The following is a 27,727-nucleotide window of genomic DNA, read 5'->3' as shown; positions in this document are numbered from 1 at the left end:
GTCAGGAGACCCGCACACACACACACAGCTTGCTCTTTGCTGCCCTGTCATTACACTGTAGGGATGGTATGCAGCCGATTCTTCATAAACTCGAAACTATGCTGTCCACACCCTGGTCTCAGCAAACACAGCACGCAGGACTTGGCAGAGACTCCAGGTGCTTCAAAGAAAGCTCTTTATGATTTACTCAGCTGCTAGTTTGCCCTTCAATCAGCTTTTAGAGATGAGGCATGGTGTTGCAGCATCCATCCAGTGCATAATGATTCATATTTATAACACAGTCTGTTTTATTGCAGCTTATGGCTGCAGCGTGCGGTGTGTGTGTGTGTGTGTGTGTGTGTGTGTGTGTTTTTGTGTGTCTTCATATGTGGTATTACTTAATGACTTGATTTAACTTTTCGAAATATATGGGTGCAGTAGGGTGTGTATGTGTGTGCGTGGCCTGAGGTCTGCAGCAAACCACTACATTGCAGACTCTTGAGTTATTTAGGTCTCACTTCTCCTAATCTCAATATGTCTTTGCAGTCTGTACACTCTCACAGCAGTTTTACAAGCATATCCTTGAGCTTGGGGTAAAGTGAACGATGTACGTGTTCAGTTTTTTCTTTTTTTTCTTTTTTCTTTTTTTTCGGCTCCGATTCATTTAAGGGAAAACAAGGTGGTTACAAAGGGAGTTTCCTGTGTAGAAGTTTCCATGCGTTGGTAACTTCCTTTTTCTGACCGTCACAAGGATGTGGCAGTGAGATTGCAACAACGAGGATAACTCTGAACAGCCTAAAGACCAATCAGAAAGATACAGTGTAGGCATAGCTGGGCAGTAAAGCATGCTGTGCTTTTTTTAAAGAGACAGTATAATAACAATGAAATGTTTTGTTTATGTGAAAAAGGAGTGTGAAAGAGCTCAATGGCCCATATTGAAATTAAACAGGCTACTTTTGTAACTGTGCCGTGACTTTACTTGATAATTTACTGTAAACAGCCTCTGTTCTAAATGGCATTCAAAAAAACACTCAGAGCTTAAGCACTCCTGAGAACAGCAGTGTGAAGGGGTGGGGAAAACTTGCGGTAAGGTTTTTTTTTTTTTTATAGCCTACAGCCCTTCAGGCCTAGTTATTGTTTTTTTTTAACCCTTATCTTTCTTAGTTTTTCCGTTTTTTAACTTCCTGTAGACTTTGTTTACATTAGTTGTTGTTGTTTTTGTTGTTCTCCTTTTATTTGTGCCAACTGTTCCAGCTATTGTGTTAAAGTCCAGTCAGTAAACCTGTCTGATAACCTCTTGCTAACCTCTCCTTCCTTATATGTCTCTGTTTTTATAACGGTACAAAGCACAAAATGTGTGCTTGCAGTTGTTATGTAGGTAGGGGTAGTGGTGGCTCAGCGGGTAGAGCTCTGGGCTATTCATGACAGAGTTGTGGGTGTGATACAAGCTGCCACTGTTGGGCCCTTGAGCAAGGCCCTTCACCCTCTCTGCTTCCCGGGCGCTGGAGTTGGCTGCCCACCGCTCTGGGTGTGGCCCCCTGCCCGGAGTTAGTTTGTGTTTGTGGGTGGGTGGGGGGTTCGAATGCGGAGGACACATTTCACTGTACAAAGTGACTTGCACCTTCATTTTAAAGGAGAGGGTACACAGAAGAGGTGTTTTAAATGTACTCTATTGACCATGGCATCACCATCATGATACCCAGCAGTTTTATTAAATATTGATAATTTGATAATTGAGCGGTAACACATTGTGCAGACTTAACCTACCTATATCTACTCATTCGCTCTACAGTATTCACCCCATTCCTTCATTTTGAAGTGATAAAGAGTGTTCCAGCCTGGACTGCTTTTTCAGTGAAGCACAAAACAGACAATCAGAACAAAGATCAGATACAGGTTTTGGTCTTAAAGGCACTGAGACTAAATCAGCCAGGTTACTTCTAGGGGACCAAAAGAGTTCAGAGAAGCATAATGGCTCTTCTCCCCAACAAGGTGGGAATGATCATATTCGGCACATAAATCCTTTCACTTTATCTCTGGTGGGTGTAGGTGGGTGGGTGTGTGTGTGTGTGTGTGAGGGAGATTGGGGAGGAAATGTATGTTTTACTCTGAGAGGAAGAGTGTCAGCAGAAATCCAGTACCAGCCTTCACTATCCTGATCTTTCTCTACAACCTTGACCTTACCAAGTCCCATACTAAGCGTTCCCATATATCCACTGCCCTAGAGAGACTTACGCCACTGGTGTTTTCACACTTGTCCTGAATACACAGTTCTGCACCAGGACTGTCTATAGGCTCGTTTTGGGGAGGGGCTCATTATCAGTTAGCTTTCATACAGAAAAATTCCATAAGACCCTGGATTCTTCCATGTATTGCTTTTCTTTATTTTTTTTGGATACGAGCATGCAAGCAGTGAAAAACAGTGCTTTCTAAAGTCATAGCCTTTTGCCACACAAGAAGATTTTTAGTCATACAGATGCTAAGTCGAAGCAGTCACGTGACAAAGTGATGGTGCTGGCAGTGGATAGCTTCCACAGTCTCAGCAGACCACACCAGAGTCAGCTTGAAGTGAAGCCAAGGCCACTGATTTCAGGAGGACCAGAGATCAGTTCTCCAGGCTGCTCCCAGGCTCACACTTGACCAAACCTACAAGAACTCTCAGTGCAAGCGATCCTAGGTCTTTAAAAACATTAGTGTGAAAACACCCTAAAATGTCAAATAATAGTATTTATGGTATTAATAATAGTAGTTTATGTATTGACAGAATGCCAAAAAATTTAAAGCCGACAAATATCGACTAGGGATGCGCCGATCCGGCTTTTTCAGTTCTGATACGATACATAAACTTTGCATATCGGCCGATACCCGATACCAGTCTGATACCACAGCTGAATTAATAAACTGTATTCCTCACCCTGTGGAAGAGACTTAAGGCATCAGGATTGACTTAAACATAACAAATTAACACAGATATAAATGTACTAAATTGGCATTTATCGTTTATTTATTTGCACAAATTGGTGCAGTCTTACACCACTAAATTAAAATGAAAGGATCGGTTCCATGGATCAGCCTAATTATCCAATACCAGATCCAGCTAATTTTGTTAATATCGGGATCGATACCCTAACATCGGATCAGTGCATCCCTAATATCAACAACCACAATTCCTTTGTCTGCGCATCTGTAGGTGAAAAAAGCTGGCGGAAAACGAGAAAAAATTATTTAATACTTTAGTAAAACAAACAAACATAAAAGGTTTACAGCACTGTCTGCTCTCGCTGGTTTAGTAGGCAGACAGTACAGTGAGCTCTGGGGATTTAGTGTAGGTTGGGCCAGAGAAACAGACAAACGCACGCGTCTAAGGGAAGTTCAGCAGTTCTAGTTTCTTCTAGAATTGGTAAATCGTTAATCCCCAGGTGCATTTAATCAGCCAAGTTTGCTTCTTTAGAGTGGCCTTCAGCCCTGCTCCTGGAGAGCTGCTAACCATGTACTGCTTTCCAGGTTTCCAGGAGAAGGGTTGGAGACCACTGCTTTAGTGTAGAAACACACAAAGCCAAATAGTGGGGCCACACATCACTATCATTTAACAGTCTACTAGAGAGTTCTCAGGATGCATATTTGGATAAATCTCAAATAAACTTAGTTTTTTAATGAACAAAGGAGATCTGAGATTTACCTGTGGTGGGAAAAGAATCAAACAGTAAGAAGAGCTGAAGTTAAACAGTTCTTTCCTCTTTATGTGGGTTAAGAGGTTTATGGTTTTTACAGGCGAGTGGTCCCACAGTCTTTAACGATTCCGAACTTCAAACATTTCCTACGGAAGTTTCTTCTGGATCCTCCTAGACCCCATACAGGACATCAAAAAAGTCTGTCCTGCACCACTGTTAGCAAAAGCAGCAGAAGCCCATGAATCAGTGCATTTCTAACGTCAAGGAAGCTCCGGTAATAACTGAGCAGAGTTTTAATCACTGGGAGAAGAATCCCCAGTGAGCAGAGCGACTGAGAAACCGCTCTTCTGAAGGTGGACATGTGCTAGCATTAGCCGCTAATCCCCCGGGAGCAGGATCAAAGGATGTGGCCTGCCGTCGAACGAGGGCCCCTCCGGGCATGGGACTGTTTCTCTAATTGGGAAAGCGCACGTAAAAGCGTTCGAAGGGGGGCAAAACTGTCTGTTAATTACATTGTGCGGGTTAATTAGCCCAACTGCTCGGCTGCCCATAATTGAGCTGTATTAGAGAGGCTTTTATGGGCCTCATTGTTCCCGGTTGGGATTGTTAAAGAAGTCTGCACAGTTCTAATTGAGTAAGTGAGCTTTAAGCTTTTGCTACTTTAACAAAACTAAAGAAGCAAACTTTGAAATGGACTTGGCATCAAGAAATGGCCAGATCCCATATGTATGTTCTTTTCCCCCTGAGGTCTGCTTATGATATTTGTGTAGTTTTATGTTTTGAAAACAGCTGTAATTCATTTTTTCCCAAACCCTCATAATCACTTAGAAATAAACATGCAGTTTATGACTGTGCCTTTAACACCAATGTATGATGATGATCCCTGTTCTGATTGGGCGGGGCTAAACTGATATAGGCTAAATAGTGGGATGAATGGAACTGAATGAAGGAAACATGACCTCAGCAGTGTTTTAAGTACATGCATCATACAGTGGTAGTGTCCGGCGTTTGTTCCACAAACATCTGTCCTTAATTGGACCATGGAGCTTTATCTGAGATCGTGATCAGAGGACTGCGTCTGTTTTAATGCTGTTGGATTGAAGCAATGTGGTTTATAGTTTAAGAGCATTTAAGAGCCCCAGTGGAACTGCTTTCAGCTAAGCTAATCTTGCTATTGAGTGCACACTGTGTAGTCATTTGTCCTCACAAACAACTTTCCGATAACCAATAAAGTATTGGGACACTGCTCAGTTGTTGTTTCTTCTGAAATTAAGGGTATTAAAAAAAAGATCCTGGCTTTGTTGGAGTAACTATTTTTACTGTCCAGGAAAGACTTGCTACAAGATTCTAAAGCATTGAAGAGTCACGCAGCACAGCAAGTTAAAGCTAAACCATGGGGAAAGTTGTGCAACATTAGGGGAGTGTTTTTTTTGTTTTGTTTGGATTTTACACAAATATGACTCTGGTTTCGCCGCATTGCCCAGTTCTTAGGAGAGGTCTAATGCAGCTCCACCAAAGTTACATAGCCCGGAGTGGCAGTTAGGCACCTCTCTCCTTATTGCAATTCAGTCAATCATCACAGTGGGTCTGAAGCTGCTATTTTAAGGTGAAATTGCTATTTAGTGTTGCTTTATGGTGCCTCTACGATAAAGCTGGATCATGTTTGTTGGGAGTGATGGACACAGCAGATCTACAGCGCCGCCTGCATTTGTAGAAGAGCCTGATTCACTCTTCAGTTTGCTCCCCTTATTGTATTCTAGTTCTGCTTCATAGCCGGAGGGTGGGATTTTAATGTTCATGTTTTTTGGATGTTAGTGTTGTGTGTGTGTGTGTGTGTGTGTGTGTGTGTGTGTGTGTGTATATATATATATATATATATATATATATATATATATACACGGTTTTATTGATATTATTTTAATATTATTATTATTATTATTATTTTAACATGCTCCTGTTAAGCTATAGAGAGTGTGTGTGTGTGTGTGTGTGTGTGTGTGTGTGTGTGTGTGTGTGTGTGTTAGAGAGAGAGAGAGCAGTATATTTGGAAATGCTTTGCTGGAGACTAAATGGTCCGGGTGCCATGTCAATTGGGAAACATGGTCTTTTTGGGTTATGACTCCTCTTGGCTGAGATAAACACCAGAAGAAGAACACCAGAGTGACTTCTGATTGGTCATTTGACGCCTACAAGCCAGAGACTGAGTAGACTGTACACTGAGCCGGGCAAGTCAAGTCTAGATGACCTCCGTTAGTCACTCTCAGCACGTCACCCAGAATAGCAGAATGCAGAATAAAGCTGCGTTGAGGGAGATGCTGAGTCACGCAGCACAGCAAGTTAAAGCTAAACACTGGGGAAAGTCGTCTGTGTGTTTAAAGGTGAAGTGAGTTCTGTATGGGAAAGAAAAATGCTAAATGGCCACGGTTTGATTTGATTACAGCAGCTCAGCTGTTCGCTTGATTGGCTGGTGGTTTTGGATAATTAGCTGTGATTTGATTTTTGTGATCTGGGCAGCAGAGGAACTGAAATGAGCTAAATTGATGCTCAGATGGTTTATAAGACTGATTTTGTGTGGAGTAACTGCTTTCCATTACAGCTGGGCTTCGTTGTATCCTTTTTCTTTCATAATTCTATACACACACGTGTGCACACACACACACACACACATATTTATTGTGTAAATGTATTTATTATATATAGATTTTTTTCCAAAAGAAAAACAGTGAACAGTCCACCAACCAGAAATATTCAGCCAGCAGCGTCCTGTGGGCTGCACTGCTGTGTCTGATCCACTCATCCACTTATGACCCACCACCCAAATAATACCTGTTTTGTGGTGGTCCTGTGGGGTCCGGACCATTGAAGAACAGGGTGAAAGGAGGCTAACAAAGTATGCAGAGAAACAAATAGACTACAGTCTGTGATTATAGAACTGCACAGTGCAGTACAGCTCCTATATGCAAAGTGGAGCTGATCGAAAGGGCAGAGTTCATTCCACACCAGGGGTGCTCATAACATTCTAATATGTGTGTGTGTGTGTGCGTACATTTGCTTCACCAAAAAATTAAAGATAAATATAAATAATAATAAAAAAAAACTGATAAATAAACTAATAACTGCAGTGAGTAATGTGGAATTCTGTATATAGTGAACTAAGGAGGTGGTTGGGTAGGTGTCTCTCAGACAGTGACATGCTGTGCAGCGTGGGGGGCTGTGTGCCCCTTTCTGAGAAGTATCCAATTGTTTTCCATTTTGGTGCATTTTTAATAATATTGGATAAGCTGTTTAAAGTGAAATCTATAATCTTCTATTATTTTGAAGGAGGTGAAGTGAAAGAAGTGAAGGATGATGTGCACCTCTCTCTTTCTGCCTCTCTCTCTCGCTCTCGGTCTCTTTCCGAACAATCTTTGGGCTTTTATAACTCTTTATTCTCTGTTTTTCTGTCATCAGGCTTTGGATCAGGACAGAACTTCATTGCAGAAAGTCAAGAAGTCAGTCAAAGCCATCTACAACTCTGGCCAAGGTAAGATCCACACAGATCCACACAGATCCTCTCTGGTAGTGATAATAGGGAATAAAGAAAGGCACCTATAAAACCCACACATATAATATTATATATATATATATATATATATATATATATATATATATATATATATATATATATATATATATATATATATAGACCTCAACTATGAGAGACCAAATGAGAAAAAAAAAATCAGAAAATCACATTGTCTGATTTTTAAAGAATTTATTTGCAATTAATGGTGGAAAATAAGTATTTGGTCAATAACAAAAGTTCATCTCAATACTTTGTTATAAATCCTTTGTTGGCAATGACAGAGGTCAAACGTTTTCTGTAAGTCTTCACAAGGTTGACACACACCGTTGCTGGTATGTTGGCCCATTCCTCCATGCAGATCTCCTCTAGAGCAGTGATGTTTTGGGGCTGTCGGCTGGCAACACAGACTTTCAACTCCCTCCCATGGCAGTATTCTGACTGGCTTACATTTCTTTCTCAGTGCAGTCGCCTGTTTAAGGGAAACAGAATCGTAACAAAACACTAGCTGTTCATATGACTGATGTAATACCGACACTCTGCCATGTACAGGAACCTTCTTATTGGTTCTTACACCAGCAAAGATGAAGCATTTTTAGACTAGTATGAATGTGAAGGAGCTATCTTAATGTGCTGAACATAGACAAGGAATCCTGTCAATAGATTGTGGATTTCGAACATTTCATGACAAATGCATTGATAAAGTGGCCCAAAAATAGCCCAACATTTCCCCGTTTTAGAACAATAAACTTTACATAATATGCAACTAAACCTATGGAAGGTTTCCTTTCTGGATATGAGATTTCTTTCTTGTAGCTTTGAGAGAATGGTGTAAAGTTTGGTGTTCATTCGAAGAGAAGCCAGACAGAACAAAGCAGTCAAAACTGGCTCTGTCAGATTTATAAGACTTTCTCTTAGCATAGAGTAGCACTCCTTAAGCAAAGATTCATTAGCTTTATAAACTCAGAGACAGAGGTGCACCACTGCAGATCTACAGTATTTTTGAGTAAATATCTGCCAAAACATCCAAATTTCTGAAAAGTAGAAATGGGCTGGAAAAGCGTGATGTAGTCTCGTCCTGATTAGCTGACTGAGGTGACTGTGGAAGACTGTGGAAATGAAAAGGCCGTCGGCTCAGAATGCATTTTTTTTACAAGCGTTTAGCCACAGAATGAGCGCAGAAGGCAATAATATGTTATTACAACGTGTCAAGATGCTGTTTCCCCTTTAACCTCTGAATTTCTGTCTTACTAACGTGGTGCAGAGCTTTTAATAATGAAATTTTAATGCATTCTCATTGAGTGCAAGGGCAGATTAGACTAATAACATTGAACATCATTTTGACACCATTATTGCATGATCTCATGACACATGTTAATTCAGTTTGGGAACTATATTTTGATTAAAATAAAGCTGCTCATGAAGCATTTCAATCTCTGTGTAACTGAAATATCAATAGTAGTACACCAATTGGCAAATGGAAATGGAATTATTGAGTAGTGAGTTTTGGGGCCAAACTCTCATGAGTGGGAGATTTTAATTCGGGGTTTAGTATTACATTGCCATTTCTGAAGATAACAAAGCAATCTCCTTTTTAAAAAATGAAGAAGAACTGTATTTGATTCTTTTAAAGAACCGTTTTTGTTAAAGAGCTGCAGGTATGAATAACCTTTAAATTAGTACAGAGCATTTGCATTGACAACCTTAAACCTTTAAAGGGTTCTTTACACATAGACAGTCTTAGGTCTTTGGCACCTAAGCCCATCATTTCAAATCATTCATCTCATCATCATATAAGAACAGCTGCAGGTCAACGGACTGCAACACACTACACTTTTCATTTTGAAGAAAGTAGTTGAGATCTTGTGAACTAGTTTGATGATCAACGCTTGGATCCAGGAGAATTCTCCTGGATGCCCCCAACCAGTGTGTGGCTGTGTTCAGTTCCATCCCCATCCCATACCTTATTTAACCTCATTAAACACTGATTTACCAAAGCAGCAGGTTGGATTAAAATGATAGAGTAAATAATTTAAGATGTTTTAATGAGCACAGTGATGAAAACTCACCACCCAAATAATTGTTTGAATGCTTTATGTATTTATTTTAATGTAAATATTCTAATGTGTAAAAATGGTTGTTCTTTGGCATTGCTCCGAAAACCCTTCGTAGTGTGCAGTGCAGTGTTCAACTGGTTTACCAAATGTAGTGTTGCAGTGTTTTGACTGTGTTTAAAAGCCACCTTTCCTCTAGACCCAAGTGTTTTAAATGTGAATGTGTGGCTCTTTTTTTTTTTTTTTTTTTTTTTTTTTTCTTCTTCTTCAAATCCAACTCCATTAGTCCAGAGTAGTCATATCTTATTCTCATGGCTGTACCAGTAGTGCTTAAAATCAGTAGAATCATGAGCGTTTTTGTTGGCTCGTGTTTGACACATCTACAGGGAGAAAGTCTTCAGGAATAAATGTGCACATGCTGTAAAGCTGATTGCAGTTAAAGCCGCATATTACAGTTCATCTTACATTGTGCTTCTCCGCTGCCCACTCACCCACCCACTCACTTTTTATCTCTCCCACGTTAAAAACACACACAAACCCGTACACATTTTGTTCTGCATGCTGAGAAGGATCAGGTGGTCTTCTGGACTTTTTTTTTTGTTATTGTTGTGATCAAATCGTTGTATAAAAACTTTAATATCTACACTATATGTCCAAATGTTTATGGACACTCCTTTTGATGAATGCATTCAGCTACTTTAAGGTACACCCTATTGGCACAATGCCTAAGGCCAGGATTGGGATAGAACAGTATAAGTCTTCTGGTATTGAGCTGGGGCTCAGTGGAATTGTGTGAATGATGGTGCTCCATCCAATACTTTTGGGATCCTAACAGCAATGGCACAAAATCTCGGGTATAGATAGTATAGACGGTCCCTTCATATAAATTGTATATAAATACCCTTGATTTCAGAAGTAATGAGGAATGAGCAGTTGTCCCAGTATTTTTGTTCATATAGTGTATATACCAACATTGTGATGGCTAGATGACTGAAGGTTGTCCAATAAAACCAGTAAGAGATCTCAAATCGACATTTCTGTTCTGGAACAGTTAACGATGATTACATTTTCAGTTGCATTTATTGCAAATAAAATAACATTCAATCACAGTTTTTGTTTTTTTTGTCCATTGAACTGTTGGCCTGTATTTATTTGGCAAGTAGAGAATATAATCTCGGTCAAATATTACAGCAGTGTAATAAATTGATATGCAGTAATAACTGCTCAACATAGATAAATAGATATTTGAGGTGGGGCCTCCATGCATAACATCATGGAGCCTTGACTCTGTGCCCATGACTGTCGCCAGTTCTCCAGTTGCTCTTTTTAAAGCACTTTTGTTAGGTACTGTCCACTGCATACCAGAAAAAAAACGCAAGACCTGCCTGATGTTTTGAAGATGTTTAGACATGGCCATCACAGTTTGGCCCCTTGTTAAAGTGGCTCAGATTCTTATGCTTGCCCATTTTTCCTAAACGTCACCTTCAAGAACTGACAGCTCACTTGCTGCGTAATATATACACCCCTTGGCCGATGCTACTATATGAAGATAAAGATAATCAGTGTCAGTGGTTCATCACCCGTCAGTGGTTCTAATGTTATGACTGATCAGTGTAGTAACTATTCGGTTAATAAAAGTGCAAAACTCGCAGCATCTGCTGATTAGCAGTCAACTAATGGAATACATTCCAGTCACATGTGTTTGCTTTATGATTATAATAACCAGTTGATTTATTTTTGAATGGCTATTTGACAAGTGGAATTTGTTTTGTGGAAAGAAAAGCAATGCATTCGATTGTTGCAAACAAGTGCAGCCTCAAAGCTGTGGATACGGAGAGCGACTAATTACTTTACTGTACAGTTCATTGTGTAACTGTAGGTAAATAATGGTGTATACTGGTGCCTAATGTGTATTAACTCACAGTAATAACTTCATACCTCAAAGAGTTCATGTGTGCTGCTGTTAACGCTGTGAACTGTGTGTTTATGTGTTTGTGTAGATCATGTCCAGAATGAGGAGACGTATGCCCAGGCGCTGGATAAATTTGGCAGTAACTTCATCAGCCGGGATAACCCCGACCTGGGAACAGCCTTCGTCAAGTTTTCCACCCTGACCAAGGAGCTGTCCGCACTGCTGAAGAACCTGGTGAGGAGTACTTGAGCTTCCACTGCAATTCTAGTGCAGCTGTAGTTACCAAATGAGTAACACTTTCAAGAGTGCATTGGTTTATTCTTTGCTTGGCACTGAGTTCGGGTAAGAGAGGGTTATCCTTGAGCTTTGGTGTATTACTGTGCGCAAGAAAATAGCTTTCTCCCCCCACACTTCTCTTCTCAAATTATTTATTGAACTTAAAGCTGTTGGAACGTCATGCTCAAGAGCACTCTGTATGAGTGAGTGTCGGAGTGTTTTGTTTTTTTTTTTGTTTCAAGAAAACACAGCTGTTAACAGTAATGGTACAGGAGTAAAACACCTGCCTTTTGGTTCCTCAGGTTAAGATTACGATTTCATCATGATCTTGGCTATAGATTAAGCCAATCCAGGCCTAAACTAAATGTCCAAAGGTTTGTGGACACCCCTTCTTATTAGTGAGTTTAGCTACTTTAGATACACAAGTTTTCAAATGCACACGCAGAGCTCATATAAACTCCACTGGACCGCTCTGAACCACTTTGGAAGACCTGTACATGAGCCTAAGGTCACCATGCACATTCATTGGCTTGAAAGTGTAAAGCCCCACAACACTGGAGCTTCATTCTCTGGGGTGAAGGAGCGCCATCCAGTACGTTTGGGTTTGCATTAGCTTAGTGTTTGTGATCCAGAACTAAAACATTCAACATCAATGAAGTTCTTGTGGCTGATGGTTATCAAATTCTTACAGCCATGTTTCAGCATGTAGTGGAAAAGCTTCCCAAAAAAGTGAAGGTTGATAATAGGACTCAATGGATCTGCTGTAACACCTTGGTGGCAGATATCACAGTGCAGCTTCAGAGGCTTTTTTGGTAGCATGTAGAGAAACAGCATCATTAGACGAGTGGTCATAGTGTGTGTGTGTGTGTGAGAGAGAGAGAGAGAGTTTTTTATATATATATATATATATATATATATATATATATATATATATATATATATATATATATATACACAGTTTCTGTTTGGATGGACAGATAGACTTCAGTTCAGTGTTTGAGAGGATGCTAAACGGTTGTTTTGCACTTTGACTTCAGCTTTGACACATCACATATATAGAGTAGAGCTATAGAGCTTTAACTGCGGCTTCATGAGGAGTGCAAGAGGGCTTTGAGCGAGCGAGTGTGTGTGTGCATTTGAAAGCATCTACACAGGTTACAGAGTTCTCTGCGTTGGTGTTAGAACCCACTCACATACAGCGCGATGAAATGTGTGACCGTGTGTTTGCTTGCGCGCGCGCGTGTGTGTGTGTGTGTGTGTGTGTGTATATTTGCACCCTGTCAGAGTGTGCAGTTTCTTTCACACTTCCCTGAGCTACACTTGAGAAAAGCACCATAAATGTGGTGTGGACGAGACACAGCAACTGCTTCAAGTCTTCATCAGAACAAGAAGAAGAACAAGAACACGTCTCAGGCATGTAGCATAGAAATAAACAGGTGTGAAGACCATGAGCAGGCGTGACCAAGGCCCAGTTACACAACAAACATATTACACAGGTGGTCATAATATTTTGGCTCTTTGGTGCATGTTATGTAAATGTAAATGGCTATATGTATTAATAATCCAGCACATTTCCAGATGTTTGTGGACATTCAGCTACCTTATGTTGCGCCCAGTGCTGACACAGCTGGGCAGATGCACACACAGCTTGTCTAGTATTGGTAGTAGAGGCCAATTGGAGACACTGGAGCAGATAAACATGAACCTATTGGCCGTATGCCTCCGTAAAGCCCTCCAGCTGTGGAGCAGTGGAACTGTGTTCTCTGGAATGATTGGTGGTGCTCTATCCAATACGTTGGGGATGATGTGGGGTGGTGATCATCCAACATTCTGAACTCAGTAATGCTCTTGTCACTGAATTCAACCCAATCATGCTCCATACAGCAATGCTCCAAAATCTAGTAGAAAGCCTCATCTGGACAGTAGTGACAGTAACTCCAACAAAAGAAGGATACACTTTTTTAATACCCTAGATTTCAGACTATGAACAACGAATGAGCAGCTGTCCCAATACTTTTGTCTATATAGTGTATGTCCTTCATATTAGTTTTTTTTTTTATTATTATAAAGAATACTACTCTCTTACCAGTATCTTCAGGGCTCTCTATTGATTGCCCTCTTTTTGTCCTCACTCATTCTCGCTCATTTATAATCAGATTATTTTGAGTGTGAGGGTTTTCCCAAATCCCTGAAACTATATTCAAAAACTAAAGTAACTAAATAAGTACAATATTTCCTCTTACTAAATTCTAGGTTTATGTTTGCTGATTATAGTATTACATATGTTATGTGAGTTTGTGTCTTCTTTGTGTCTGAAATAACAGGTCTTAAGTAATTTAAATGAGTAATTTAAATACTGAAATATAAAAGTGTTCATATCTTTTTTTATTTAATATTTAAAAACCTTCTTTATAAAGAAGTACATTTGTGCTGCATCAAGAGATTTATGCCAGACATCCATGGTACCTTGCCTCAGAGTGGCAACAGCAGTGCACTGCTTTTATCACAGTCAGTGAAGCTGAAAGAGCAAAGATGCCTCAGAAACCACTAGTGTGTAGCACTTAGTGTGTAGACTGGCTCATTAAACTAGGTCTGTTAGCATCAGACAGAAAGTGTTTGTGTTCCTGGCTGATTTCAGTTCATTTGCGCTACCACCAGTGTTAATTTGTCATGGCTGCTTGCTGAATGGGTTTGAAACTGCAGTCACAAATTCAAATTAAGGTTAATTATTAAATGTAATTATTAATTTTTGAATGGTGATTTAAGCAAAAAAAGGAAACAAGTGGATTTGGATACTCATTTAGAAACAGTGGATATTCAAAGGCTGTAAGGTGGTGTTCAGGATAGTCTGACGTGTATGTATACATTTAAAAAAAGCCTAGAGAACAGTCAAGAATTTACACATAGTGCTGTATTTACACATAGTCTGGGGAACAGTCTGGGCACAGACTTGCATTTATATATAACTCTAGTGAAATGGGGGGTGTTCCCTACTATTTAATCAATAAAAGCCTTCACTACTAAAATGCTATATGTTTTGGTATGCACTTCTGCACTACTTTAATGCTACTGGAAAATGTGGATACATTTTGATACCTGTGGCGATGTGTAAAGTGTAAAGACTGATATACTAATGAACCCTCTAACCAATGGCAAGGTTTTTCCTGTGTGCTGGACTTCGCATGACTGTTTCTGGGTGGTTCGGTGAATTAAGGTTTTCAGCAAATCCAGCAAAAGTAGATTATTAAACTATTAAATAAATGAGAACGATTTTCGGCATCATATATTTCGTATCACCATTGCAATGCTTAGCGGTACAGTTGCAATATTACATGTCATGCAGCACCGGCACTCACAACAGGCATGAAAGCAGCTGTGAGTGGTTTCTCTTCATGTTGGTCTACAGAGAAATGAAAGAAGCAGCTTCGGTGTCCTGTTGCAGAAGCTTCTGAGTGTGTGCTGAAAGGCTGGCACCACACTGTGATATTTACCACTCTGAAACACGAGCCTCAGACAGAGACTGAATGAAGACGTCAGGTAGAAACCAGGCCTGTTGAATATTGAATCATCCATCTGTTGGATCAGTCACTTTTCATCAAGCAGCCTCTTCATCATCATCATCTGTTTATTCCCAAAATATATACTTGTAAGATACAGTTGTTGATGGAAGTTTAACAAGACCTCCTCATGGCCCTGAATGTCATGGCAATATTGGGGCTTTCAGTGATCTCTCTGAGCTGCTCTTTTTCTGGGTTAAAACGAAAAATGAGGTGCAAAAAAAAAAACATCTTAAAAAGAAAGAGTTTCAAATATTTTTGTTTATGAAATCAACAGTTTGATTTATTTTGGTAGCCATCAACAAACTTCTGGCTGAATTCTGGCTGGACATTTGACCTTTTGACCACTTGGCAATTAAAGGTGTTGGTTTCCTGGCACAGTCCACATGTTTGAGGTCCCATTAAATGAACTGCTTTCTGCCATCAATCTTTCCATGTAAGCACTTTATTAAAAATCCATACTACGTTTTTGAGGAACAATACAGTATTGCTAAACATCATATCATGATAATAAAGTGTATTGATATTTTCTTACACCTCTAGTAACTAAAAATGTGTTTACTGAGATTTTCCTTAAAGATCTGATAAATGCTTTGAGCTTTACTGTATAACTTACAGTAATTACAGTGTGGCATAATGCTCATCGCCTCATCAGTCAGTCTCCCTGATGGGGTCTGGCACAGAGTAGATTTACCACAGAGATATTTAGCCTGAGAGGCACAGATCACTTGATCAATGTGATGGCCACTGGTGTTGGAGTGAGAGACAACGTATTAATAGTCCTACACATTCTTTCTCTCTTTCTTCTTACACCCATCTTTCACTCTCTCACACACACAGTCTTTTGCTTCTTCTATTTTAACTCTCTTGGGCTCGGTCACTTGTTCTCTCTCTCTCTCTCTCTCTCTCTCTCTCTCTCTCTCTCTCTCTCTCTTTCTCTCTCTCAGAGGCTGCTGGGCTGAAAGCAGCAGTTTATGAATGACAGATTCAGGCCTTGCTCAGTGATCTTGCTCTGAATGGAGCTCTAGCTAGGGGACAGTTTTGGCACTCGAGCTACGCACTATTCACTGCTATTCATAGGCTCTTTTACAGGTCTCGGTCTTCCCTCTCGTCTCTTTCTTCTCCTTTTGCTTTCAGGCAGTAAAGTTTTTATGCAGTGCAGCCTGGTTGGCCGGTCTGAAACTGTAGCCGTCACAGCAGGTCGTTGGCATTTCCCAGCCATCACCGCCTCAGACATAGGACAAATCTGCCCAAAAGCAGCCAATGACCGCTCTCATTTGTTAAATGAGACATAACCTACACAATTCTTAACCCGAGTTTACCATCAATTTGCTTAAAAAACAGTTGTGGATAGGAATTTACCAGTATTTGAATTGTGGGATCAGGCTGAGACCTGATCTGCTGGTAATGTCAAAACAAACCTTTATAAAAGTTGCAAATGCAATAAATAAATTAAAAATATATATTATAATTATATTTATTAATTAATTTGATTTGATCATAATTATATTACAAATATCAGTTAGTTTGACAAATCAAATCTTTTTAGATACAGTTTTAAAGCAGTTCTTTTACAGTACAGATATGAGGGGCAGTTTGTTCACACCAGGCAGGTGGGTTTTGGATAAGTCACGTAATTCTGACCCGTCTAGTCTGCAACATGAAGGAGAACTCGAACACAGAGCCAACTAAGCAACTTGAACAGTTTGTACCCAAAAATAAATGCCATGTCCATCGTTCACTACAATAATTGTTCTTTTATTAGTAATTGGTGTAAAATTAGGGCTGGGCGACATGGTAAAAATACTGTATCACGATATTTAAAGACTTGTTTCATGATACACAATATTTATCACAATAAATATAACCACTAACTAAACACATCTGTTGCAAGAGATTCTTATTAACTGCTATTCAGATACTCTCCTGTACAGAACAGTTATTTTATTCAACATCTGCTGCTCTTCTTCTAATCAAACCAGTCTAATCATGCTGTGTGTAATGAAACCTGCAGTTAATCAGTGTTTATAAAGCACTAACAATATCCTCAATAACAAAATATATCACAATATGATAAAATATTGTCATTGCCCAGCTCTATGTAAAATGTTTCACTTATGAGGCATTGTGATATTGATTTGTGGTCATATCACACAACTACTCTATAGTGCAATACATATATGGACTAAGGAGGAAATTATGTACATTTGATTTTAGACTGATGATAAAGTCAATATTAGGAGTGATCAGAGACCCCATTATGTGTGTAATACCCTGTCTGTGTGAGCTGTATAGCATACCATACTGTAGCAAAGCTTTGTCTTAACCACTGTAACAAGAACATAGTAATCATAGTAATTTTATATATATATATATACACCAGAGGCTTACACAGTGTGTGGTTTGCTAGCTGAACAGATTGTAGCCAGTTGGCCTAGGGTTAGCTTGTAGCCTAGTACGGATACCTGTGGTGGCCCTCCTCCGAGCAGCTCATTCCCACGGGTTAGCTTTTAGTTTAGTGTGACTTCTAATTCTCCCAAACAGACTTCACAAGGCGTTCGCTAGTGGGCTGGGTGTACATAAAATGAGTCAAGGCTGTTATATAGCAGTCTTGTGGTTTCGCTAATGCAGAATTTTTAACTTCACACTATGTCAGTATCATGTACGCTCATTATTCCCCAGATAAATACAGTTTGACAGTCTAGGGCCCCTTGTCGTGTGCAATGTCTCAATTGTTGTTGATCTGTTAGAACTCCAGACTGTACTGTCTCTTCCTTCCTTGTGTTTCAAAATATGAATTCAGTGGCTTTCTCTTTCTCTCTCTCTCTCTCTCTCTCCCTCTCCCACTCTGCTACTCTCCCTCTCTCCACAGCTCCAGAGTCTGAGTCATAATGTGATCTTCACGCTGGACTCTCTGCTGAAAGGAGACCTGAAAGGCGTGAAAGGGGTGAGACAGATTTACACACTCACACACAAATAAATCACTTTTCCACACAAAAACGAAAAGGATTCATTCAGCAGCTACTGAAAGAGTAAGAGACGGCGAAAGAGAGAACTAGACAGATGACAGGGGAGAGCAGGTGAAGGAAGAGAGTGAGAGTAGGGGAAGACATAAATAGCATAAAGTTTAATTGAGTGTGAGGAGCTTTTTTTGTAAACAGGCCATTGAGTTACCTGCTGAGTGATGAGTGGTGCCACACACAGTAATGTGACTGCAGTGAGTCCTACAGTCTCCTCACTCACCAGGATTTCTCAATAAAGCTGCATGCCTTAAATATCCCAAAGATACCCCATACAGCCCATTTTGAGTTTTTGTGCATATCTACATACATCTGCCTATATAGAGTACAGTGGTTTGGCCATGGCCATTCACTGAACTGAGTTTATCTTTTTCAGAGAGGCATGACGCAGCCAATCAAAACAGAGATATATGACACACTCACACCAATTGTAAAGGGACTCAGGGGGGAAAAAGGTAAAACAGGGGTAAAATATAGGATATGGGCCCTTTAAAACAACCAAAAACGCACTCAATCACTTCTGTTGATTCACATGAAGTCTGCCTTTGAACATCCTTTTTTATCGAAACCAGCTGCTCTCCGCTATCGTCGTATTTATTATTTGACCCGAACGGTCAATTCTGCTTAAGGCCTAAAGGAGCTAACAGATGCCAGTGTTGGTATCAAGCTGCTGACTGGTGGTGGAGATAGAGAGGGCCCACCCAGACAGAGCGAGATCAGTCCTACCCTCCCAGAGAGAGCGAGACCAGCCTTTTGAACTCCTTGGCCATGGAGGAGCACCACCGACTTATAGTTGGCACGAAGTGTACTATTCCAATGTGTTGGCCCAAAATGTCTCACGCTTTTAGAATTTCATAATAATCCCTATTTGGATGGGATTACATGGGCAGGTGGATTAATGTCATTTTATTGTAAAATGTCTGGCTGATTTGCACGGGATAAGAAACCTCAGCATAAATAATTGAGATAAGAGTGGCTGCACCTCCATAAAAATGACCTAAAACGTCTGGCCAGTTATCACTGATAAAGTTGTATAAGTATATGAGTATAATTTTATAGTAATATTGAGTAATAATTTATAGTGATGTTGAAATGTTTGTTTGAAACCTAGCATCTTCTAGCACCTACTCATTGTTGATAACATGTATCTAAGCTATAGGCTAAGCTGCAAGAGGCTTTGCCCCTCTGATGAGTCCTTTGGCTTGTCATGTGCATTTGTGCATTGTGCGTCGTACAACACCTGAGGTTTGTCACAGACTTTTCAGAATCAGAATCAGAATCAGAATCTCTTTATTTCACCAAGTATGTTACACATACAAGGAATTTGTCTTGGTGAGAGCAACACGTATGACAAGTAACAAAAAAACACAGAACACAGTCTTAAACTAAAGGAAAAAGACACTAAACAATAAATAGGGTAGGGGATAAATTTAAAAAAGTAAAAAGTACTAAAGGTAATAAAGAGCTGAAAATATATTTACAGAAAAGAACATCTGTACAGGTGTGCAAATAGTCATAGTGCAAATAGGCAGAGTGCAGAGACTTTTGCCACGTGTCCCGAGGTGTCTCTGCCATACACAGTAAATCTCAATGCTGCAGAGTGCAGAGACTTTTGCAGAGGCAGAGTGCAGAGACTTTTGCCACGTTTCCCGAGGTGTCTCTGCCATACACAATGAATCTCAATGCTGCAGAGTGCGCAGTCTCTTGACATGACAGGACTAGAAACTCCTGTAAACCTAATGCTGTCCCAATAGGTCTATAGGCTATTTTATGTTGCAGAAAATTAAAAGGGAGTCATATTAAACATTCTGTGATCAACATTTTAAACTCTCAACCAGACCATTCTTACCATTGTTTTCCTGTGCCTTCTTCGATACACACTATATAAGGTGCACACACATTTGTCTTCCCACACTACGAGTTCACTAGCTCTCCAAGTGCGTTTGACTCTTTGCCTTAACTCTCAGTAATGGGAGGTGGGAGCCCACAGGTTGCCTCTCCCAGTGGTTTCTAGAAGATTCTGCTGTCAATTTTTATTCCACAGTAGTTTGAGTCTTTGTCACACATACACACATTATTAACCACATTAATGGCATTTTTCCATGGCTGCTCTAGCACACCATTTTACACTCCGCTATCTCCAGCACAGCCTGTTAACATGTCTGTGTTAACTCTGGCTTCTGCAAATGGCTGATAACTTTAATGTTGCCTTGTTTTTTTTCCTTTCAGGATCTTAAAAAACCCTTTGACAAGGCTTGGAAGGACTATGAGACCAAGTTGTAAGTGTGTGTGTGTGTGTGTGTGTGTGAATCTGGAACAGTATATTTGTGTTTGCCTGTAGGATATTGCAACATTTAGTAGTATTTTAGAGGAGTTTAACCAATCAGATGCAATAAACCACTCTGTGCTGACAGTCCAGACGACTATGTTTAATGGTCAAGCCATAATCCAAAAAAAAGTGGATATGCTGACTTCCTGGGGAAGGAAAAGGTCTGGTTGTTAGAAAATTAATTTTACAATTTAAATTGTATTTTGGAAAAAATATTGATAACATAGAGTTTTATGCAAATGTTAGGACACCCCTGGTCACAGTAGATGTTCTGTTCAGTTTATGGTCCATTTAACCTGTTGGGGGGAGGCAAAACTTCATGTAAATGTGAAGCACAATCTGTAGGTGCCATAAATAAACAGTAACCGTGCATTAAAATGTGCAGTTGTCTGTTTTCTGTCAAGGTCAATCAACAATGCCATGTACAAATGGCACTGAAAAAGTGAAGGCTGACCTACTCCTAGAGAAAAGCCCCAGCTTCAAACTCGACTGCTCACGATTAATAACAGGCATTTGTGCTAACACTAGTTGGCAGCTGTCCAAGGTCTCTGAGCCACGCTAGCTTCGAGTACCTGAACTGTCATGTGTTGTATTTAAAGGAGACACTTTTAAAGGCCATGTAAAAAAATTTGGTTTCTTTTTTTTTTTCTCGGCCCTTTCTGAATTTAAAGGCCGCCATCCCAGATTAGCATCGAGGATTCACTCTAAGCAGTGCTTGTCTGTGCAGTGTACCTCTGAAAGCTTTAGAATGGAAGCGTGTCTGTTCAGTGCTTATGTGTTATTAATAAGAACACCAGGTTAAGTATATAATGTATGTGTGTGGTCTGTCTTCAGTACAAAGATAGAGAAGGAAAAACGAGAGCACGCCAAGCAGCATGGCATGATCCGGACTGAGATCACAGGTGCAGAGATTGCTGAGGAGATGGAGAAGGAGCGACGCCTCTTTCAGCTCCAGATGTGTGAGGTCAGTGTTAGGGATGTGTGTGGTTATTGAGGTATATGGATATCAAAACCCATCTCAGTATTGGTTTACTTCATTAAATAGTGTAGCATCATCTTTAGTCTAGAGCTCCTATTTTGTTATCCTATCCTACACAATTATAATTACAAATGATTTAATCTTTAATTATACAAAACAATGCCATGATATATTGTATTGACATTTGACTGATGCTCTTATACAGAGTGACATATATGTAAATCATGTTATACAGGTACATGAATACAGTTAACTGGTTTTGCCAAGGTGTAGCATTGCATTGGTGTATTGGTGTTATTAGTGTAACGTGGTACACCACACAGATTTGTTACCCACTGCGTTATCCCAACCTGGTTATTGAGAAATATCAATGTGGAATGAATTAAACTCTCACTTCAGAATTTCTCTGATTGTGGCACTGTAACAGTGAAATAATGTAAATATTATATTATATAGAAATATTTATCAATTATTATAAATTCATTATAAAGTCATGCTTATAAATAGTACATTTGTATAATAAGTTCAGCTATACATGGTAATAGTTCATACATACAGTTTCTCCCTGGACAAAAAAAATAGTAACCTCACATGTTTAAGGTACCTGCTATAAATAGCTGCAGGCTATGCGACAGAGATTAAGAGTTGGGACAGTGCAGTGATTGTCTCGTTGGATGTGTGTAAAATGGGTCGCAAAGCAGATGTTAATAATTTGGCAAAAAGGAGTGATTGCATTTGGGCGTGCCAAAGACCACAGTGTGAAGGAAGTAGCTGATTTTGCAGGTGTATCGAAGCATACGGTCATACGGGGTTACCAGCAGTGGCAAACATACCAGTCTACAGAAACTTTGTCATTTTTGAGCGGAAATATGCAAATGCCTTTTGTGCCTTTCTGCTCCATATGTTCATAGTATGCAGTTCCCTGCTGAGTGTTTTTTCAGAGCACCTGTGTTGACCTTTAAAAGCAATTCTTGCCTGTAAGCAAAGCGATTTTCCTTCACAAGTCATGAAACACGCCAGTGGTCATCTTTTCTTTGGGGCACAATTCTGACAGAAATTTTCTGTAGACTGGAACCTTTGTCTATTTTTACACATTTAAACATGGATACTTAATCTTTATTTGAACAGCACTGAGAGATGCAGGTAACATAACACATACACTAACACATTTGTCAAATGTAATTGAGAGGCAGTTTTCTTGGAAGGAAGGAAGTTAGGAAACACCCACATTTATTGCTACCCACCATGTCTAAAATTATGATGACTAGAATCAGGGGCACCACATTATCTACAGATGATTAGAATCTCATCACAGGATTTTGGGGGAGCCTTATTTAAACCTCAGACATTTTGTTCAGTTTGGTTTGCTCTTCATTTGTAAGGTGAGTGGTCTGGGAAGGGATTCAAAAAGATCTCATTTCCTAAAATAGTTAACAAAAGAGTCACGGCCTCAGGATCTTGACTCCGTCTCTCCGTCTCAAACTCAGCATCCACTGTGTTTTTCCACATGCGATCATCAGAGCTGCTTCCTGCGTGCCTCTTTAACCAAACACTTGTCGGCTTTCCACAGAGCAGTCTATTACTAATGCAGGAAGTTCCTGTTGCTCATTAACCAAACAAACAGGCTGTTTTTTAACTGGAAAGCATCATCATTGTATCACATTAATTAATAGAAATTTCTGCATTCAGAATAGGGCCGGTTTAGGTCGCTTTGCCAGATGTTCAGCCTTTTTAAGTGTTTACAGATACAGAACGTTCTACCAAGCCTAGTGTTCACAGTGTGTGTGCTGGTGGACCAGCTGTTTGGGACTGTTAATAGAAGAAAGTTTCAGGAACTAGAACTGGTTTGACACGGTTACATCTCCACCAGGGAAACTGTGAAGGCCCAGCAGAAAGCCTCACAATGCATATCTGCAATTTCTTTCTGTCTTTGCATGTCTGCAATGTCTTTTTGTTTGTGTGTGTTTGTGGCAAAACACCTAAACCACAAATAGATTCAGATATATCCGCCGCAGTCTCCTTAGCAGCCTCCTTAGCAGCCACACCCTTCTGTCATCAGTGTGAGAGAAGTAGTTTAAGCGTGTGATTGAGACCAGGGGCTTCTGGTGACTTTGCACAACTTGTACTCTTCTAACAGAATGGCTAAATGGCATATGACTCTTAGTTAATATCCATTAATGAATATAAATTGATGTAATTCTTCACAGTGTAATGGATATCACAGAGATATTTCACCAGATCAGTTTACAGAGATGTTACTTCATTCAGTCATCGTAGCTACCTCCCAAGAAATTGTGGGTCCTGAAGTTTCTCGCATTTTCTTGCATTTGGCCTCTGGAGGCTGATGTGTGACTTTAATTACATTATTATAATTTAAGAATTCAGTTATTTTTTTTGTATTAAATTTTTACTGGTCAATTTTTTAGTGGTCATGCCTGTGCAAAAAAAAAAGAGAGATTTCCATCTAAATGTATCATGCTCAGACTTTTCAAACACTGTAGTGTTTTAGAGGAAGTCATACACAGCCAACAACAATAGGACTTCTGCAAAACTACAGGGTTTTCCTCCTCTTCTTTAAAGAAACAGAAGTCACTTACAGTCCAAACGTGTTCACCATTTCTGCGCCTAGTGACTGTAAAAAACAAACAAAAACCAAAAACATGGATGCTGTGTTTCAACAGTAAAAGTGCAGTCCATAAACATTCTACTACAACTCAGCTTCTCCATTTAATGAACATCAAGGGTGGGATGCAGGTCCTGCAGACGGACACGTCCAGCCAAGGCATTCTGTTACTTCATTTCAAGTGTAACCCCGCCTTCTGACGATATTCCAGAACTGAATGTGCCAGTCTTAGCACAGGGAGAACTAACTGTTTGAATTAAACACAGGGGATGGAAAGACAGTTTAGATGAGAAATATGAGGTGCAACCTGGGCAACACATGGGGACAGGCAGAGCTACACATTGTACTGCAACCAGCCAGCAGAGCCAGCAGAGGTACTAGACTAGTGGTTGCTTCACTGTTCAGAGGCGGCATTGCGTTGTCCATGATTTCTGCGCCTATAGGGGAGCCTGAATGCAAGTACTGCGCCATTAATGGTGAAATGGAAATTTCCAGTATGATGCAGCCAAATAATAAGCTGACTTCTGCTTGTGGCCTGTGTTGTGCTAGTGTGGGTACTGTAAAGGTCTGTGGTAAGATCACTCAGATAATATAAATATATATATATATATATATATATATATATATATATATATATATATATATATATATATAGATGTGTGTGTTTGAAGTGTATGCAAAGTACAGTGTGTGAAGTATATAAGTAGCAATCTGAATCCTTTAGGTTTACCATGCTTTCTTCCCCTAAACCTTGCAGTGTGCAGTGCGAGATGCGTTTCACAAAGACCTCAGCTGCAGTATGGATTACATTCCAGAGCACAGATGCAAAATGGTGTGCTGCGGGGACCCTGTGCAAGCTGTTCCGGATTTTCCCGCCGCCGGATAAACCGGGATTAAGATTATGTTTTATTCATTTGTTTGACGGCCATGTTTTTTTTTTGTTTTGTTTTTGTCTGGAGAATTGTCATGGTGTGCTATTTTCAGATGGCGTTTCAGAGCTTCGTGATGTGAAGAAGCTCCTCTTTAGGCATCTGTACCGCCACTGAACTGAGAACACTTAAGTGTGTCATCTAAAGCTCACAACAGTGGCACGGCGTTGGAAGTGAAATGTGTTTTAGCGCTTGCTGGCAACACAGTGGGCGTAGGACTGAGGCTGCAAAGTTAGAATTTATTTCTGTGCAAATCAGTGGCGAAGGCAGAAATGCATTTTTACATAAGCCTGTGAGAAGTGTGCTACGTGTCCTGCAGTGTCACAACGTCAGGCTATAGCCGTGCAGTCGTCCGGTCTAATCTAATGCTTCCACCCTGTGGTGATGCAAAATGATAGCAAAATGGTGTAGGACTCTGTATGCCGGCAGGCAAAGGTTTGCACACCTCTGGTAATGAAATGGTGTAAGAAGGAGAAGGAGAATGGTGCTACATGAGGATATCAAAGTGTTTTGCAGGTAGCTGTTTGCTTAGTTTGTGATGCAATTAAGGCCATGGCATACCCGGAACAGTGTTTACTTGTACTGTACCTGTATTAGTGTAATGAAAAAGTTCAATTGAATTAAAATTGAACAGAAACCGTGATGGTCAAGTTGAGGTCTGGAAGACTAAAGATCTTCTCTCAAGAGACCTGTCAGAAAGGCATATCAGAACCCCTGTTTCACTGCAACAGACCTTCAGGAAGATTTAGCAGAGTCTGGACTGCACTGTTCGGCCCACATATGACTTTTCATCACATTTACATGTAAGACATTTAGCAGACCTAAGGCATTCTCCAGCTTGACTCTCAAATTATCCTCAGCTAGTTTCTATAGGATCCAAAAGATACCTCTAAGATTAGATACTACTACATACAAAAGTCAGTATGGGTACCACAACACTCAACACATGCTGCACTTAGCAATTTACAATTAAATTAAGTACTTTTGGATCATATGATCTCCACAGTATCAGATAAAGATAAGTTAAAATAGAGCTTTTTGGGTATGTTTGTTGGCAAAAAATGCAGAATGCTAAGTTTCTGCCCACCACTGCAAAAATGACTATTGATGGCTTTTAATTTGAAATGATCGATATAGGAAGCAGAGGCATATGATGATAACGTCAAGTTAGATAGTTTCACAGTTGAACAGAGCCTTCGATGTAACATAAAGCCTGTTGCACATCGAATGTGCTGCATAGAAATAGGAAGACTTGTCTGGGCATCATCATATGCCTCTGCGTCCTATATCGGTCATTTCAAATTAAAATGTCCAAAAATGAAACCGTTGTTTGAAATTTGGGCACACGCACCAGCTATGGCACCATATGTCTTCTGTGACTTTGAGCACTTTTCAATTCCTCAGTGTGCCACAATGCACCACACATCTTTTTTCAGCAGTACAACCTTAAACTAAAGCCCACAGAAAGCCACAGTAGATCACAGTAGATTGTGCTGCTGCCGCTGCTCATGAAACAAATCCTAGAGGAAACACTGGAATGTGATGAAAATAAATCTCACTCATGCTGGCTTGTGTTGCAGCCAGTGGCTCAGGGGACAGAGTACTGGTGGAGGGAAGAATAGATTCAGTTAATACCAGCAAATTCTGGATAATAATCCTAATCACACCTCAAAATCCACAATTTAATACCTCAAGCTGAAGGGTTTGCCATAGCCTTGAAATAGCAGGGCATGCAGGGCATGCTAGACTTACCTGAAATCTCTCAGAATTGGAAGCCTTTTGGCAAGGAAGAATGGGCGAAAGTTCTCTGAACAAGATTTGAAAGATTTGACTCTCTTTGGCCTAAGACTAGCTGGCTACAGAAAGAGTTTACAAGATGTGGCGCTTCCCAAAGAAGGTGTTGGGTAGAAGTACTCAAGTAGTAATGAAGATATTAGTGTTTTGAAGTATCAACTTAAGCTTTTTACTCAAGTAAAAGCGTAAAAGTACTGGTTTCAAAACTATTTAAAGTATAAAAGTAAAAATAATGTAAGGAAAGCCAATACCAAAAGCTTAGGCCGTGACACAGGGGCCTATAGTGCACTGCCCCACCTCCCCAAAAAAAACATTTTACTAAAAGCCATAATGACTACAATGTTGACACATTTTGGGATGCACTAGGCTACCAGTTTCAGTTGCATATATGCATATTGAAAAGAAATGCATTTTAGGAATATCAGATATATTAAAGGTGCATCTATGTGCACTACTGTGCTTTATCGTGTTTCATGGAGCGGAAAATATGATGAGTAAATGCCTAAGTTTTGTAATGGTGCAAAAAGTCAAACTTCGGAGGCATGTTTTCAATAAGCTTGTGGTCGAATGCGGTGCACACATTTAGTCGGGACGTTTCACTCGAGTTCTCTTGAGTCTCTGCCATGGACATCTTCATACTAGGCTACATTTGTCTGCTGTGTCCTTTCTAGAGTGTGACGTGACCTGTGCAGGTGCGAATGGATCGCTTACAAACCAATAGGGTATCAGAATGGTATAAATGGTAGGTTTCCGGATGACGCAATTTATCTGGATAGGGTTTTTTTTTTTTTTTTATTGAACAATGACTAGCCGGAATTAAAACAAATAGGAGTAATGAGGGTATTTTTAAAACTTAAGGAGTAGAAAGTACAGATAATTGTGTGAAATTGTAAGGAGGAGAAGTAATAAGTCGGCCGGAAAATAATTACTCCTGTAGAGTATAGATAACCAAAATTTCGACTTAAGTAATGTAACAAAGTGTTTGTACTTCGTTACTTGACACCTCTAGTGTAAAGTAGTGACCATGTGGGGTGCCTGAGCT

General features: G+C 39.9%; 1 protein-coding gene across 6 annotated transcripts in view; it reads left to right on the top strand.

The window, feature by feature from the left end:
• The window catches only part of asap1b (ArfGAP with SH3 domain, ankyrin repeat and PH domain 1b), a 104,774-nt gene that overhangs the window by 35,119 nt on the left and 41,928 nt on the right, over window positions 1–27,727 (top strand). For all 6 annotated transcript variants that reach the window (XM_072691029.1, XM_072691044.1, XM_072691061.1 and 3 more), the window contains exons 2-6: window positions 7,101–7,173; window positions 11,267–11,412; window positions 17,884–17,958; window positions 20,261–20,310; window positions 21,195–21,324. In XM_072691029.1, the coding sequence (XP_072547130.1) occupies window positions 7,101–7,173; window positions 11,267–11,412; window positions 17,884–17,958; window positions 20,261–20,310; window positions 21,195–21,324 (474 nt within the window). The remainder of the gene's footprint in view (window positions 1–7,100; window positions 7,174–11,266; window positions 11,413–17,883; window positions 17,959–20,260; window positions 20,311–21,194; window positions 21,325–27,727) is intronic.

The sequence above is a fragment of the Salminus brasiliensis genome, chromosome 1, assembly GCF_030463535.1.
Source record: "Salminus brasiliensis chromosome 1, fSalBra1.hap2, whole genome shotgun sequence".
NCBI lineage: Eukaryota > Metazoa > Chordata > Actinopteri > Characiformes > Bryconidae > Salminus > Salminus brasiliensis.
Note: the sequence above shows the minus strand (reverse complement) of the source record. Positions and strands in the feature narration are given on the sequence as shown.